Raw genomic sequence first — 17,461 nt, 5'->3', positions numbered from 1 at the left:
CACCATCGTCCGCACACTAGAACACTGCACAGTGATGGACTGCATCCTCTCCCCTGTCCACTGTCCTTACTTCTGCCTTCCTAAACTGAAAGTTTGTATTTCTAACCCTACTCCCCCATCCTCCCCACCCCTTTAATGTTCTAATGAGACACCAACCTTTTTAAATGTAGAGATTTCACTTAAAAATCTGTATTTCTAGCTTCTCTTGAAAAATCAGAAGGAAGGTCTGGCTCCTGGGCGTCCTCCGTCCTCTGGGGCCATCACACACCCTCCCAGGCTGCCTGCCCCCCACCACCCCCCACTCCAGCATCACCAAGGCTCCGAAATCCCCCCACCTTAGGGGAGTTTCTGCAGACCCGGTGCTCCCAACGCTATCATTTAGCAGCTGCAAACAACTTCAGCATTCGAAACCTCCCTTCTGGATGGAGTTCCCTTGCCGGCTGTTTTCCAAGCAGTCTCTTCCAATCCGCACACACTTCACTTTGAATAAATAACCCCAAAATTCCTTCCAAAGAGACAATTGATTTATGTTTCCTCCAGCCATGAAGGCAAAAGCAAACACCTTTGGATTTCTACTGGAACTTCGTGGTCCCGATCTGCGTGCCGCTGAGAACAGACTCCCTTCTGGGTCGGCAAGGATAGAGGCGGCCACCTATCTCCCTTACCCCACGCTGGCAGGCTGGCCCGGCTGACCCATGCAAGGGGCTCTGTGGCTCGGGGTAGGGGGGGCCCATCTGATGCTCAGGGCACCACATTTGACTGGATACTTCCTTCCAACCAGGGTCATATTTTGGTTTCTTTCTTTGGCTGTAGCTTCTTACTGATAACCCTGACCCTCCTTCAGGCTCTCCATCATCCTCCTAATGGCTCTTCTGCATCTGATTGCTTTCTCCGCTGTCCCTCAGGACAGCCCTCCACGGTCTCCCCTGGGTGGAGGACGACGATCCTCGGGATGGTGTCCCCGCCGCCCCTGACTCCGCCCTGCCCGTTCTGTTCTTTTTTGTCTTGGTGTGGTGCTTTGAAAGTCATGTTTTCAGTTTCCAATATCCTCTTTTACTTTCAAAATCTCAGCAGTATGTCCTCTAATCTCACTGAAAATTCATTCTTTTTAAATTTCCCTCCATGAAACTGGTGTCCCAGGGAGCTGTCTCTTCTGATTGCTGGCAGGTTCCTTGACAGGTAGATCACAGAGAAGGGCGGCCATGCCCATACACGGAGCCCCTCTTCAGGTGCCCCGGCCAAGCTTCTGGGGTCGTCAGGCCCAAGGACGTTATGAGGAAGGAAGGTGGCCCGGGTGCCAGGCAGATGGACAGCTGAGCCTCTAGGCTTCACATGTAAGAGCAGCTCTGTTCCATGAGTGCCCCAGACCCCCCCACTTTCCTCAGGACGTGGGGTCTACAGCACTGGGGCACACCCCACTGTTACCTCCGGGCCCCCAGGCAACCGGGATCACATCCTGCAAGACAGGGGGCCCTCCGTCCCTCCCCACAATTGACAAACAGGTGCCTGGATGCTGCCCTCCGAGGAGGCTCTCCAAATGCTGTCAGCCATGGGCCCACTCCTCTGGGACTTCATCCAAGGTGCCCTCCAGGGCAACAGAGTGCACTATAAGCCACAGGAGCTCCTCCAGCAGGTCAGACACCCCACATTCCAAGGGGGCCATCTGGACAGGGGGCTGGGGCCCTAACCCTCACCTTGAGCTCTGGCTAAACCATTTGTCTCATAAGCAATTTCAACTTTTCTCAACCTAAAGCCATTCTTTACTTGCAAAGATGCCTCAACCGGCCACAGATGGGAAGCTGAACATTCCAGTTCCTTGCTGCCTTGTGCCAGCTTCCCAGGGCTCCCTGTGGGTGTCGCACAACCCTCTCTGCGACCAGCCCCATGTCCCACAGCCAGCAGATTTTGGGAGCCGCTGGGGCTCCTTCAGGGACTCCCAGACCTGCTGCCCAAGCTGCTCCTGACCCCCTGTGCTCAAGTTCCTGTGATGGTCGATGTGCCCACGTGTGTCCTTTCGAGGGGCAGTATGTCAACTTGTAATTTAGTGTCACTCACTTTCCTACCTTGTAAGGTTTTTCTACCTGTTAACCAGGCTCAAACCCTCAGGTCCCAAAGTGGGATCCTCACGGCAGTGGCGCCTCCAAGAGGATAGATCCCAAGTGGGTGCCTTTGGTGGGGTCTTCACCCCGACCCATAGCTGCCCCAGGAATCCCCCTCCTCACCAGCCGGTACGCTGGTCTCCCAGGGATGACAGGAGAAGGGCTGGGACTCGTGTCCTGTCCCTGGCGCCGCCCCCCTACTGCAGGAAGGGGAGGCGTTTGGGTTGCTTTTCTGGGAACTGCAGGGCGTACAAGCGGGCCATGTACTGAAGCTCGGGAGTGACCATCCTCTCACACATCCGCTGCGTCTGCTCGTCCAGGCCCTGCCTGAGGTTGTAGCCCAGGATGTCCGCCTGGCCCGACTGGAAGGGGCGCAGCTGGGGGTCGGCAATCTGCGACTGGTTCTTGGCTGCACCGTCCTGCAGACACAGCTCCCTGAGCTCCCGCCGCCGCGACCGCAGCCGCGCCACCTCGGAGCGCAGGAGCCGCGGGCCCAGCTCGGCATGCACGCGGGCCCAGAAGCTGCGGTTGAAGTGCTGGTAGAGCTGCCAGTCCAGTGCGCACCAGCGCTGCGCGCGCTCCCGGCCCACGGCCGTCAGGGGGGCCACGCTGCGCGCGCTCCGCGAGTTAAGCCGGAAGGCCACCACATCGTCCAGCCGCCAGCGCAGCGCACGCCGCAGCAGCACCATGGACTCGTCGAAGTGCTCCGCGATGAGCACCAGCTGGAATTGCCGTTCCACGTCGGCCAGGCGCGCGCGCACGTACCCATGGTCATCGGTGCGCACGTCGTTGTCGAAGCCCAGGTCGAACCACATGTTGTTCCTGGCAAAGGCGTTGCGCAGGCCCGCGCTCTGGTTGTAGTATGTCCACGGGGAGGCCAGGAAGGCATCCAGGCTCTCCACGTTCCTGAACGCAGGGACGTAGTCTTTGTAATAGGTGAAGGCGGACTCCAGCTGGAAGACGGGGTTTCTGATGATGGTAAAGTAGAAAGTGTCGTTGGGCATGACTTTCTGCACCTGTGTGGAGACCCAGCAGGAAGGACTGGTGACTCTCAGGCTCCCTGCAGCAGCCCAGCACACAGACGTCCCCTCCCACAGCACACCCTCCACGGTGCCAGGAAGGACCCTGAAGCATCTGGAGTGGGCCCCGCCCTTCCCCAGCGCCCCCAGCCCCTGCTCCCTCAGCCCCTGCTCCCCCTGCGCCTTTGGAATCCGGTCAGTCAGGGGAAACCCCCCACCAAGGAAGTGACCTCTACACTGAGATGCAAATGACCCAGAGGAGGAGATGTGAAGAGTGTCCTCTCAAAAATGGACCCTGGGCAAAGGTCCTGAGTAGGAAGAGGTAGAGGGGTTTGGGAAGCAAAAGCAGGAGTCTAGAGAGGTAGGTGGAGAGAGCGGCAGGCGGTGAGGGCACCTGATTCCAAGAGCAATGACAGCCAACTGTCTGCGGGGGAGAGGAGGAGGGTGCGCGGCCGGCCACCCCTGCCCCCAGGTGAGGCTCTGGCAAAGTCTACAGGTGCACACATCCACAGCCTTCGTCCCTCTGTGTCTCGGGCACAACCACTCCCAGGGTCATACCTCGAAGGCACAACCCCACCGGGAGCCTGGGACTGGTCCTGGCCAGTCCTTCCACTTCCACCCCTCCTGCCCACGCCCCACACCTCAGGCAGGTTGAACCTCAGGTGGTTGCCCATGATGTTGAAACGCTGCTGTGGGCCTTGGGGCTCTGAACCCTCCACGTAGCGTGCCAGGAAGAGCCATGGGTAGCCCAGGTGGAAGCTGGAGCCCGCAGGCAGGGCCACGGACAAGTTGTGTGTCTCAGCGAAGCGGAAGAGGATGTTGAGCACAGTGCTGCTGGCCGTCTTGTGCGTCTTGAGGAACATGACATTGACGATGGGCGGCCCCTCAGCCTGGCCCCCGAGCAGGCTGGGAGGAGAACATGGCCACTGTCAACCATGGAGTGTCCGTGGACCCCCCACCCAGCGCAACCCCCAAGCCATCTTCCATCACCAACCTCTCCCCAGTTCAAGATCCCCTGCCCCGCACTTGCCCTGCCAATGATACCCAGACCCTGCACCCCCAACTGTGCTTCCTTCCACTCACCAAGAGACCCCCAACCCTGCAACCCCAGAGGACCCACTGGGACAGACCTGACTGCTCCCTAAGTGGCCACGTCCTCTGTCCCCCCACATACCACAGGTTGGGCCCCCAGGGCCCTGACACCCCCTCTCTGGCCCCCAAGCTCCTGTCTGGTCCCCAGGGCATCCAGCATGGCGCTGGCCCTGTGGCCTGGACCCCACACCCAGAGTTTCTTGGCTGACATGTCACACAGGGACCGTCCAGGCTGACTGCAGGGCTGAAGGGGATACCAGTGCCCACTCTCATCTTCCTGTGATGGCACCCAGCCCACTGTGCCTGCAGCCTGCAGCGGCGGGCACCCCTCCCGCCCCAGTAAGAATAACCCTTGATAGTGGGGGAAAGGATACACAGGCATGTGCCAGCCCTGGGCACAATGGGAGGACCAAGGGAGAGACCCAAGGAGCTTTGGTGCCCCCTGGGGAGATCCAACCAGAGAGGTGGGGAGGTGGGGAGAGGAGGCCTGGAGCCACAGGACCTCTCAGAGGCCAGGCCGAAGCACAGGACCTGCGTGAACATCCCTGCAGACCCTGGGCCTCACAGAGGATGAACCCCAAGCAGGCAGGGGAGCAGGGGACCTGACCTTCCCAGGCCCACCCTGGACCCTAGCCCTGCCTCCTAGTTCCCTGTCACCCTCTGCACACAGCAGCTCCACCCAAGACACGCCCACCGCTGGCCCACTCCTGCCCTCCCTGAGCCTTGCCCAGAGTTGCCTTGCCCAGAGGCCTGGGCAGCTTGCTGCCCGCAGGAGACCCTGGAGGGCTCCAGAAGGTTGTGGATCCCTAAAGGGAAGGGCCCACCCCTCCTCTCATAGACAGGAGGAAGCTGAGGCCCCGTGGGGAGGCACGAACTGCATGATCACTAGCCAACGCAGTGTGACCTGGAGGTGGGCAGGCTGGGGTCACAGGCCCTGCCCCAGGGGCGGGCACCCCGCGCAGAACTCACGGTATGAGCAGCCCCACGTCCATGTGCAGGATGCCGGCCAGCAGGAGCATGGTCAGGGCCAGGAGGAGGACAGCCTGGAAGCACCTGTGGGGCAAAGGAAGCCCTTCAGCCCTCAGTCAGGGGCAAGGAGAGGCCAGCACAATCTCTGCCCCCTCCGCCCCCCCGGCCCCCCCCCATCCCCGGGCCCATCACTGTATATCCATTCCTATGGAGAATGTACCCGCACCCATCCCCGAGAGGCCCTGGGCCCTGGGCCCTGGGGTGGGGGAACTGAGACCCAGGAAGGGCCTGAATCATCAGACTCTACCTCCCTCCCTGGCCCCCAGCTGCATAGACAGCAGCTCCGCAGTGGCTCCAAAGCCAGGAGAAGCTGGGGGCAGAGGATGGAGAGGGGCCAGCTGATAGGCCCTGAGCAGGGTCCCCTGGGAGACTGTGGCCTGACAGAGACTCATGAGCTCACACACCCCTGGGGGACATCAGGGGAGGGGGCTGAGAGGTGGGACATCCTGTAATTCTACCCCTTGGGGAGGGGAGGGGCAGAGAGAGAGAGAGAGACAGACAGACAGACATTCCCTTTGGAGGGTCTGCCTGCATACCAGGCGCTTAGCAGGTGGGCTAGAGGCATGACTGGGGCAAGGGGAGCCCCACAGAGTCAGGTGGGGACCCCCCCCTTGTCCTGCCATCCCAGGACAAAGGAGCTGCAGCAGCACCCTCCCAGCCCACCCCATCCCACCCACCCCACCCCTGCTAGGTGTTCCCACTAGGGCAGAGCACCGAGGAAGCATTGGATGGCATGCGAACTTGCCATAAGGGGTCCCCCTGCCGCTCCCCACCCCAAGGCCACCTGGGTACACAGGGAGCGGAGTCTGGGAGGGACAGGAAGCAGCGGCTGGTCTTCTCTATGAATATTACTGGTGTGTAGGCCACACCAAATTCACACCCCTAGTCTGAGCGAGCTCCAGCTCCCCACTGGGGCGTCCAAAGGCATCAGAGTCACCAGGGTCCAGACTGCAGCTCCTGATATGCCTGCCACACCCCTTCCCCTTGGTGGTCAGTGGTTCTCTCCACCTGCTATGGCTTTGTGGCCCCATGAAGTGCCTGTCTGCACCTTCAGCCTTGAGCCACAGCCGCTCACCTCCTGCATGGTTCCTGAGCCCATGACAGCCTGCTGCCCCAAGTCCACGTGTCCCTGACCTCCCACGGGCAGCCCACTCTCCCTCAGCAGCCAAACAACCCTTGCATCCAAAGCCCAGTGTGCTCAAACCCAAACCCTTAGTTTAAAAAGCCGACTCTCAGGGATGCCTGGGTGGCTCAGTCATTAAGCGTCTGTCTTTGGCAAGGTCATGATCCTAGGGAGCTGGAATTGAGCCCCACATCAGGCTCCCTGCTTGGCAGGAAGCATGCTTTCCCTCTCCCACTCCCCCTGCTTGTGTTCCTGCTCTTACTGTCTCTGTCTGTCAAATAAATAAAATCTTAAAAACAATAATAAAAATTAAATAATCTTTTAAAATCTTGAAATTAAATAAATAAATAAATAAATAGAAATAACTCTCCAGGCCAACTCTCCAGGTTGCTCCTCTCGGCAGCCACCCCCTTCCTCTAGTCCTCACACATCTGGCCTCAGGGCCTTTGTGCATACCGAGGATTTAGCTGCTGCATGCCTCACCCCCAGCTCCCCTGGTCTCTGCTCCATTCTCACCTTCCCCAGTGACCTCCCCAACCCTCCTGCAGAAGCTCTCACCACCCTCTCTGTTTCTCCCCCCAGCCTCACTGCTACCTGGAGGGGTCATGTATGCTTCTGTCTGAGTATAGTCTGTAGTACCCATGAATGAGTAAGCCCCCTCAGTCCCTGGAAGAGCAACAGCATGTATAAGTCACATTTGCTGAGTGAATTAATGAAGCCAAGCACACATTGCCTCCCCCTGCTACAGACGTAGCAATTTGGGACAAGTTTGGAAGGTGTGGGAGCAAATCTTTTAAAAACAAAATGTCCTGAGACCCATAAGTGGAGCTACTAGTCAGTGGATGGAAAAGGAGTCAGAGCTCAAGGAATTGCTGTGGCACACATTTTCATATCGGCATAAAAATGCCACATCACTTAGCTCCTTGGTCCCAAGAATCAGTAAACAGTAGAGGATTTTCCTCATCAATCTAGAAGTCTGGAAATGGGAGGCTGCTGGTTCTGGCAGATTCAGCCCCACCACACTGAGGATGTTGACATGTCTCTTTTTCCAGGTTTGTTGCCTCATGGTCACAAGATGGCTACCAAGCTCCAGACATCACATCAACATTTGCATCAGCAAGAAGGGAGAAGGAAAAGGGACAGGGCCAGCCGTGATAAAGAGCCAAAAAGCCATCTAGAAGCTCCTAGAGAGCCTCCACTTCCATCTTGTTGGCCAGAATTCACTCACGTGGTCACCTCCAGTTGCAAGGGGGAGCTCAGAAAGCATTTGCCAAGTGTTTACAACTGTGTGGGGGGGAGGGCAGGGAGAAGGTGGTGAGTGTCTATACAGCTCTGTTTCTATAAATCTATGGGAATGCTGCGGGGCAGCCGGGGCCCAAGCTGGGCCTGCTCACGGAGGCAAACATATCCATGAAAGAAATACAAGTGGCTGCCCCAGACGTGGCCTGGCTGGTGGCCTGGGACCCACGTGGCCAGGTCAGCAGCTGAGGCCCCTCGCAGCCCAGGGCTTCCCGGCAGTCAGGCCTCTGTTCGTCCCAACACTGGGATGGCTGGCACCTTCCAGATGCCAGGCTCTGCAGACAGGATTCATGAGCCCGACGGCACTGGGCATGACTGCAGCCAACCACAAGCACATGGCAGCGTACTGGGAAAACCCCGTCTTCGGGGCCTCGGGTACAGTCCATGTCTTCGCGGGCGGTCCGCGTCTCCCATTATTTTCCCGGCATGTGATAGATAAGTGTCCATTATGTTGCTGCCTGTTACTGACTCCAGCCCTTCAGCACTGGAAACGTCCATCTGCATCGAGGTATCTTCAGCTGTGATTTCCAGCAAGCTGACCTGCAACACAGCTACTCGAGAGAACCACGTGGACCTCCTCACTCCACAGCGGACAGCAGCACCCCGCCCAGCTCACCAGAGCCTTGCCCTCGTGCAGATGTGAGCTCAGCTGGGGAGAGGCAGGGGTCTCTTCTGCCGGGGTCAGAATGCCACCAGGAGGGGCTGCAGCCTCTTCGGAGTCCACGGCCCTGCCACACCCCTGCACATGGCCCGGCCATCCGACAAGTGACCTACATGGTTTAGTGAACTGTTGACTAGATTCCTTCTGCGTCCTGACTTCTTGGAGAGAGGAAGCACCTACAGAGACCCGACTTCACCAGTGACGACACAGGGCTTGGATTCTGAGCTCTAAGAAGGGTGACCCAGTTAGAGCCACCCAGCCCCGACCCCTGCCTCCAGGACAGGCGGCTGCCAGGCCCTTGTCTGCAGACACACCCAAGAAGGTTCCACAGCTGTCCTTCCCAGGTGGTTCCAAGTTTTCACAGCCTTCTCCAGAACACTGTCCCCTCCCACCTGCTTCCCATGGACACGGACACCATGGAGTAGACTCCTAGCCTCTCCTTGGATGGGATCTGCGGTCAGAGGGTGAGTTCCAGACTTCCCTGTGTTTGAAGAAGGAAAAGGACAGAGGGGTCTCTCCAGGAGCCTAGTGCAGGGTCTGAGTCTCCCCAACAGGCTGTGCCTGGTAAGAGCAGACTGTCTCATGGGCTCCAGCCACACAGAGGACCGCACAGAGGACCACACAGAGTACAACTGGTACTAAGGCCTCTGAGCAGAGGAAGTGGGGCCAAGGGGGCTCTGCCCTGGGATACTTGGCCTTTAGGAGGTCAAGTTGTAGGTCATGAGAGGATTGGATCCTACACCTGGACTCCAGAGCTTAGCATCTGGACAGGACACAGGGAGGAGCTTCCTGCTTGGACAGGGGTTTTTACGTAGGGCTTTACACGGTTCATAGGAGTGTGACAATCAGATGGGGAAAGCATTCCAACCAAGAGGAAGTAGGACTGAGAAGCTGGCCTAGAAGAACCGGACAAGAGCTGGGTACCTCCATCAGGGCAACAGTAGAGCAGCAGGGAGCCCATACTTGGGCCTAATAGGACACCCCTCAGCCTTCCCATGACATGAAGGTGGATTGGTACGGGCTGACTGCTCAGAGGCAAAAGGTGTGTCCACGTGCCAACCAGGGAAGTGGAGAGGAGGGCATGGCTGGCCTGGTCACAGCCCTCTGGCCCTCAGTCTGAAGCAAAAAGGGCTCACCCCTGAACAGTTGTGGCCAGCACCCCTCCATCCTGGGGGAAAGGAGATGACTTATTTCTGCAGAAAACTCTTAAAGTTTAGGGGCACTTGGGTGGCCCAGTCAGTTAAGCATCTGACTTCGGGTCAGGTCATGGTCCCCGGTCCTGGGATTGAGCCCCCACATTAGGCTCCCTGCTTGGTTAGGAGTCTGCTTCTCCTTCTGGCCCTCCTCTGTGCTCTCTCAAATAAATAAAATCTTTTAGAAAAAAAAAGGGGGGCTCTTTAAGTTTAATAATAAAAAAAAGTGGAGCATCGTTGGTAGAGCATGGGACTCTTACTCTCGGGGTTGTGAGTTCAAGCCCCATGCTGGGTGTGAAGCCTACTTTAAAAAATAAATAAAATAAGATAAAATACAAAACACTCTAGAAGGTTAACATAATTCCCAAAGGAGAATCTTTAACTAGAAAGTCAGTTTTAAAGTTCAAGTGGAGGGCGCCTGGGTGGCTCAGTGGGTTAAAGCCTCTGCCTTCGGCTCAGGTCATGATCCCGGCGTCCTGGGATCGAGCCCCACATTGGGCTCTCTGCTCCGCGGGGAGCCTGCTTCCTCCTCTCTCTCTGCCTAGTTGTGATTTCTCTCTGTCAAATAAATAAAATATAAAAAAATAAAAATAAAAAAAATAAAGTTCAAGTGGAAGGAAATCATATAGTAACAGCCAGGGAAATCCTAAGCGATAATGAGCAGGAGTGCTCAGTCTATACCACAAGGCCCAGAAAATCAGTCTCTGGAGCTCTTTGGGGGTTGTGCAGCATGGAAGGAGCCAGGGGGATGTGGGGACTAAGGTGGTTTTCTGGGCACGGGGCAGAGGGAGGCACGGCAGATGGTGTGAGCTCAGCTTGCCGACTCCAGAAAAGGATTATGTTGGATTTCCACCTCATCCCATCAATCAGAACCCATGCCACATGGGCCACGTTTCAACGAGAGCCCAAGGCTGTGTCCCTCGCCGTCACTGGTGTCCTAATCAGTACCGCCTCTTGGGATCCCTCAGTTAAAACACACAGCACACTTGTCCAGGGAGATTGCATCCTGGGATTGATCCCGTAGTCACCACGGCTCCCTGACGTCAGCACCCCACCTGCTCTATGCTGTGGAGTCCCCACTGGTGGCTGTTGGCCACTGGGCGGAGAGAAGCCACGTGCCTGGCCTGAGGCCCCCACCAGGCAGCAGCAAGGAGGCCTGTGGCCCAGAGCTGTGTCCCCCCACAGCCCCCACAGTCCCCGCCTGGGCAGCCTTCGCTGCGGCCCAGCTGGGGACGAAGGAGACACGCACCAGCGTCCTTCCACATGGAGCAGCACCAGGACTCCAGGTGGAGGACATGGCCATGGTCCACAGCCATGACGTGTCCCAGAGAGAGGGCTAGGTCGGGTCAAAACAGAGCCTTGGTGGAGAGGGTAGAAATCAGGGCACCCCAGAAGCCCAGGGAGGGAGATGAGGGGGTGTTGGTGATGAGAAGATGAGGACTTTGCTACAATGTTGCCATCCCACAGGAAGTACTGTGCCCTCCTCAGTCAATGGCCGACCTGGGAGCACTGCACCCGGCCTGGCTGTCTCCCGGTCTCCACAGCATGTATCCTGGCTTGCTGGCTCTCCTTGCCGCTGGAAAAGAGAGATTTCTCCAGCTTCCGTTTCTGAGCACTTGCCACTAGAGGAGAAAACCACCTGTTTCATGGTATGGCGTCACTTCCGGTCATGCCACCTATTTACCATGCATCACGGTCTCGTCCCAGAGTTCTGGTGGCCCTGACTTGGCATCCCTGCCACACGGGCTTGTCTTGGACTCCTCCCGGCCCGGGCCCGGAGCCAGCCGCACCTCTAAGGAGCCTGGTATCCTACTGGCAGGAATGGTCTTCAGGGACCGTCCTCTAGGGGCAGCTCAGGGAAGGTGGTAGTTTCGGGGTCCTGTCGGGCAACGGAAGCAGAATCCCTCATGACCTCACATGGGCATGTCCAGCTCCAGTTTCAGCTAAAACCCCAAGCCCGCAGCTCTTTGAAGGAAACTTCTTACAGCGTCTCGTCCCCTTTCCCACACAGCAGTGTGGTCTCCAAGTCACGGGAGATGGCAGAACTGGGGTCTCCCATCCTTACTCATCTCTCTCCCCACAGTGCTCACACGAAACCAAAGCGAGGCCGCGTCTCGGCATCTTCCGTCCCTTGTCCACAAAGGCAGAAGGAGAGCACACCGCCAGATGGGAGCGGGGCCCCAGCTGGACGTGCGTGATTCTCAGGGGGCCCGGGCACCTACAGCCAGCGAGAAGGCACAAGTTTTCCCGAACCCCACAAGGCTGTCCTTTGGAAGGCCATGCCCTGGTCACGGGGTCACACGGTCACGGGCTCTTGCACTAGTCCAGCCGTTTCCGCAGAGCCCTTCTCCTCCCCTTGCCCCGGGAACCTGAGTGCCAAGGAGGCCACAGAGGTTCACAGCCCGGACAGGACCATTCCAGCTCCTGCTGGTCTGCAGCCCCGCCAGCTCCCTCAGACATCGCACTGTCCTGCCACGGACAACTCCCTTTGCCAACACCACGTGTCTCCTGGCCCCTGCAGCACGGACTAGGAAAACTCTGGCACATGCTGCCCATCTGTTACAGGTTCCTGCATTGACATTTACAATCGCCCCTCTGGCCTTGAGGCAACAGGAATTTGTCTCCGTTCTTCCAGCTGTACAATGAGAACAGTCCTCAGAGAAATCCGTTGGTTTCTTTTTTTTTTTTTTAAGATTTTATTTATTTATTTGACAGACAGAGATCACAAGTAGGCAGAGGCAGGTCGAGAGAGAGGGGGAAGCAGGCTCCCTGCTGAGCAGAGATCCCGAGGTGGGACTCGATCCCAGGGCCCTGAGATCATGACCTGAACAGAAGGCAGAGGCTTTAACCCACTGAGCCACCCAGGCACCCCGAAATCCGTTGGTTTCTAAAGAGAGGCTCCTCTTTCGCCAAAAGGCCCTCTGGTCCAACACCCACGGGGTCCACAGGGTCCTGGGTTTTGGAGCCACCAGGGGGCCAGGTGGCCAGGCGTCAGGGCTGTGGCCAGGCCCACAGGTGGGTGGTATGTTCTGCCAAGCGGCTCGATGGGGACCGAGCCCCTCCGTGGCCTGCAAACAGAGGTCCCACAGACGCATGGTCAACATGAGTGTCCAGTGCACGCGCAGTTTTAAATGGGGGCATTGTCTGGTATGTGAATTGCGTCAATAAAACTGTCTAAAATGATAAAAAATGAATTAAAAAATATTCTTAAAGAGCTCAGCTGCCAAAAAAAAAAAAAAAAAAAACTGAAAGCCAACAATTGTGGGAATAAATAAATACAGCTGGAGGGCCTGGATAGCTCACGGGGTTAAGCCTCTGCCTTCGGCTCAGGTCATGATCTCAGGGTCTTGGGATCGAGCCCCGCATCGGTCTCTGTGCTCACCAGAGAGCCTGCTTCCGCCTCTCTCTCTGCCTACGTCTCTGCCTACTTGTGATCTCTGTCTCTCTGTCAAATAAATAAATAAAATATTTTTTAAAAAATCATGTTTTATAAATAAATAAATACAGCTGGAAATGATTACCACACGACATTGCTTCCAAGGGTGTCTGCCAAGCTGCCTTTCCTTTGGCGGTCGGCCTGCTGGTGCTCAGTGAACACCTTCCAAAGGGTCTCAGACCTCCTGCATCTGGAATCACTGGGGAGGGGGCTCCAGGTCCCACGTCCAGGCTGTGCGCCTGCCGCCCGCCTCAGGAATGTTTGCGAAGCTGCTTCCCAGCAGTGGCCAGGGAGCCAGCAAGCTCTTGGTCAGGCCTTGCTGGAGGGGCTATGGCGTTCCCGCCTGTGAAACCAGAACCCCTGCCACAGAGGCCTGAGAGCCAAGGCTGTCCACCAGACGTGGCCCTGATCCGGTTCCGGTGGGGCACAGGGAGAACTCAAGGCCCCCAGGCCCCTGAGATCCAGGTGAGCAGCCGAGGGAGGGGGCGGGGAGCCCCTGAGCCTCAGGTAAGCACTCCAGATGGGTCTGCCCTCAGGTCACTAGGGAGATTTCTCCCCCCTCTGGGTAAGAACCAGTCAAAGAGGTAAAGTCACGGATCACAAATAGGGTTAAGACATTCCCACTCCAGCTCCAAGAACTTCTGATTTCACTGAGCTTTTTTACTATGTGGGAGGCTCACATGGGTTTTTATGGAAATGGGATTTTTATATCCAGGATCTCTCTCTCACACACGTCAATCTATCTGACCAGCTCCTGAAAGACAGACAGACATCCATCTCAAGGGAGGTGTCTGACGGTCATTCAGTGGCCAACCAGTTTTAGCCAAAATCTAGAAAAACAATACTGAGGCTTATCCCAGAGCTGACAAGTCAGCCCCACAAAATCCACAACCACCTGCCCAGCCACCCTGTCCCTCTTCCCTCTCGGGGGCCCCACAGCCTGAGGAAAACAGAGTGGACTGTCCCCTCTGGCCCCCCACCCACACACACAATGGTTGTTACAAAGCCCTCTGTCTGTCCTCTGGGCTTCCAGACACAAGCATGGGCTTTCTTAGAACACATTCTCCCTCAGCGCACCCAGGCCCTAACCCAGAGCTCGCGTGTAGGATCCAGAGTTGCCAGATAAAGCCCCCCCCCTCCACTGTTCATCCTTCACATGGTCCTCATCGAGCCCCAACGCACTGCAGAGCACAAGGACAAGCCAAGGGGAGCAGGTTCAGTGGGAGCCTGGAATTAGTGGTGAGCGAGGACAGGACTGACCGTTCCTCAGGGCTCCCTCCCCATGGCCAAACACTTGGCCTGAAATGCTGCCCCATCAGGAGACCAGGCCCCGCAGGCCCCCTCCCCAGCTCAGCAGCCCGAGAACCAGCAGTGAGGAGCTGGCCTCCAGTGTCCCCCCAGACGGATCAGTGTGAGGCCAGCGCCGAGCTGCCCAAGGTCTTCCCGAGGCTGGGGACAGCTCCCAGTGCTGAAGACTCTGTCATTGCCCGGTGGATGGAGGCCACAGGCCAGGGAGTCGGGAACACAGAGCCATCCATACAAAAGCAAATCAAAAAGGAACAGGGCGGGGCACCGGGTGGCTCGGTGGGTTAAAGCCTCTGCCTTCCGCTCAGGTCATGATGGATCGAGCTCCACATCGGGCTCTCTGCTAGGCAGGGAGCCTGCTTCCCTTCCTCTCTCTGCCTACTTGTGATCTCTGTCTGTCAAATAAATAAATAAAATCTTAAAAAAAAAAAAAAAGGAACAGGAATGGGGTGTCAGACATCCAAACTCAATATCTTGCAAAGAACAGTGGGGAATGTGGGCCACCCTCCACCCAGGGGCTCCTTCTAGAGAAAGAAAAGAAGGCCACATCGTTACTGTCTGCTGGACGTGAAGAGCAGAGACACAGCCACAGATGCCTGTCCCTCCACCCACCTCCCGCTGCTTCCCTCCCACCCGGACTATTGAAGCCCATGGTCCCACACCTGAGTCAGGAATGATGGCCGTGCTTTGACCAATAGAACATGCCAACTTGATGCTGGGAGGTTTCCGGGGAACCCATAAAAATCTTGCAGCTTCTGCTCCCCGAAAACACCCCCAGAGATGGCCCCTCCAGGGGGCTGCAGTACTTCCAGAAGAGAAAGACCACCTGGAGCTTTGAGGTGGCCCAGCCAGGAGCCAGAGAGTGAGGCCATCCAGGGCCTTCCAACCCCACAACCACCAGCTGAACATAGCCCCTAGGGATACGCCAGGCAGGACTTGGAGAAAGAGCATGGCATCACTTCCAGTGGCTGGGTCTTGCATCTCTCCGGACTTCTCCCAAACACCCCTGCATCGTGCTCAATAGCTCAGGTTGTTGCTGGCCTAGCTGTGAGCAGCACCCATTTGCTGGGAAGTCAATTCAGTGGGTCACCCCCTCGGGGCAGGAGCCTGGAGCTAGCACTGTTAGAGAATAGAGTAGAATAGACATAGAATACAGTGGAAAGGGATGGGGTGGGATGGGGTGGGTGGAATGGGATGGGATAGGAGGTGCCTGGGTAGCTCAGTTGGTTAAGCATCTATCTGACTCTTGATTTCAGCTCAGGTCTTGATTTCAGGGTCATGAGTTTAAGCCCCACATTAGGCTCTACACTGGGCATGAAGCCTACTTTAAACAAAAAAGAATAGGATAGAATGGAATGGACAGAATGGGTTAGAATAGATACAGAATAAAATATATGGCAGAATAGAAAAGAATAAACAGGACAGATTAAAATAAACATGAAGTAGACAGACCAGACCAGAAAATGCCTGAGAGCAATCAGCTGTGGAAAGGTTGAGGGCTGTGCTGTGACACTTGTCTTCACGCTGACACATAGACTGAATTGTGTCCTGGCAGCAGTCCTCCCACCGTGAGAACACAGTTCACTGTCACTGTGAGAACACTGGCGCTGCGCTATCCCACGGCAGGTGCCATCCTGCCTCTGCCCCCATCGTGCTTAGTCTGGGGAGCCCCCGTCCATTGGGAGGGCTGCCCCAGGCCCAGGAGTCCTGGTCTGTGTGGGGAATGTGCAGGCTGTGGTCTCTCCCAGCCACTCTAGCCCGTCCCCGCTTTTCCTGGGAGCCCCACAAGTCCTGGTACAGCCTCTTCCCTGCGCCCACCCCAGGTGGCGGGAGACGAGATCCGCTCTGAGGGGCGGGCTCAGACCCTCCTTCCCTCCACTCTGGCCGGAGCTGGGGTGGTGGTTCCTGGGGGGGGTGAGCCTGGCCTGGCCCTGGCCCTGCCCCTGCTGGCTGCCCTGGCTACCCCACCCTGCCTGGGGAGGGAGGATGAGCAGTCACCACGCAGAGCCCCACACACACCCCTCCCACCCCACCCCACCACCCGCCTGCCCTCCTACCTCCCAGCTTGTCCCAGCCAGCTCACACTTGTGCAAGGACAAACACTGACATTTGAAAAACAATTGTAATCCTCCTTGGGGCAGAAAGGAAAGGGAACCCCTTCTTTTTGTCCGAGTGTGGACTTTGAAAACTTGTAATTGTGAATTCCCCATCTGTACCCTCGAGATATGTGTACAGTTCTAAAGAGCTGAGTAGATTCTTGCTGTCTTACAGCCTGGGAAAACGTGCATCCTGCTGGGCGGGGGTGGGGGGGGCGATCAGGCTGTCAGCTGAGCCCCTGTGTGAGGGCATGACTCCCAGGGGATTCCATGCCCTGTCCCTTTCACACCAAGAAGGATGCCGCACCCCAAGGCCCCAGGCCAGCAACTTGGGCAAACAGCCTGGTCTCTAAGGCCCTTGTCAGCCTGAGCTTCCCACACCAAGCTGAGCAGCCCATGAGCCTACAGCCCACCAGGCCAGCCAGGAGGACGCCCCCTCGGAGCCAGGCCCTCCTGTCAGAGCCCCCCCGACCTGGCCTGTACCTCCCCTCCTCATCGACAGCAGCCCCCTCAATAAGTCTGCTGAAGCCTGCACGCTTGCTGCCACTGTGGGCGTGGGGTCCATGTAGCTGGCCCCTCTCCTGGCCCCGCATACCCAGGAGACCCACTGCCTTGGGGGGCCCTTGGCAGCACCCATCTCCCACCAGCAGGAGCAAGTCAGTCTCCACCTGACAGGAGCGGGTTGGGGAGGGGCAGGCAGGGTCTCCTGGTCCCACCCACCCCCGCGAAGCTCCCAGGGCGCCTGCAGGGGAGAGGCAGCACCAGGTCCCTCTGGCAGACCCCATGAACTGTGGCCTCTGGGGCTGGACACCTTACCCCGTGTCCACTAGCACACTGTGAAGGCTCCACCCTCAGGACCACTGCAGTGGCCACCAGGCTTGAGTCTGGAGGGCCAGCGGTGGTGGCCTCCCCCTACCCGGGCAGGCCACCCCAACAGGCACTGGAGGGCCATAATGCTGGGAAATAGGACACAACTTGTAAAGCACTTCCCATGTGTCCTTCACAGAGGCGTCCATGGCTCTAAGAGGCCAGCAGGCTGTGAGCCAAGCCTCTTCTGGGGCCAGGAGTGGGGACGACATGACCTCATGGTCTTCAGCCCTCCGTGCTCC

General features: G+C 57.4%; 1 protein-coding gene across 1 annotated transcript; it reads right to left on the bottom strand.

Moving 5' to 3' along the window:
- Positions 1 to 357: 357 nt before the first annotated feature.
- Positions 358 to 6,838, bottom strand: GAL3ST2 (galactose-3-O-sulfotransferase 2). Its single transcript, XM_046018207.1, has 4 exons — positions 6,819 to 6,838; positions 5,180 to 5,263; positions 3,760 to 4,024; positions 358 to 3,115 (listed from the first exon to the last, which is right to left on the bottom strand). Exons 1-4 carry the CDS (start codon positions 6,836 to 6,838, stop codon positions 2,297 to 2,299), a joined length of 1,188 nt encoding a protein of 395 aa, XP_045874163.1. The 3' UTR covers positions 358 to 2,296.
- Positions 6,839 to 17,461: the final 10,623 nt, after the last annotated feature.

This window comes from Meles meles, chromosome 9 (genome assembly GCF_922984935.1).
Source record: "Meles meles chromosome 9, mMelMel3.1 paternal haplotype, whole genome shotgun sequence".
Lineage (NCBI taxonomy): Eukaryota > Metazoa > Chordata > Mammalia > Carnivora > Mustelidae > Meles > Meles meles.
This window is presented reverse-complemented; position numbering and strand designations above follow the sequence as displayed.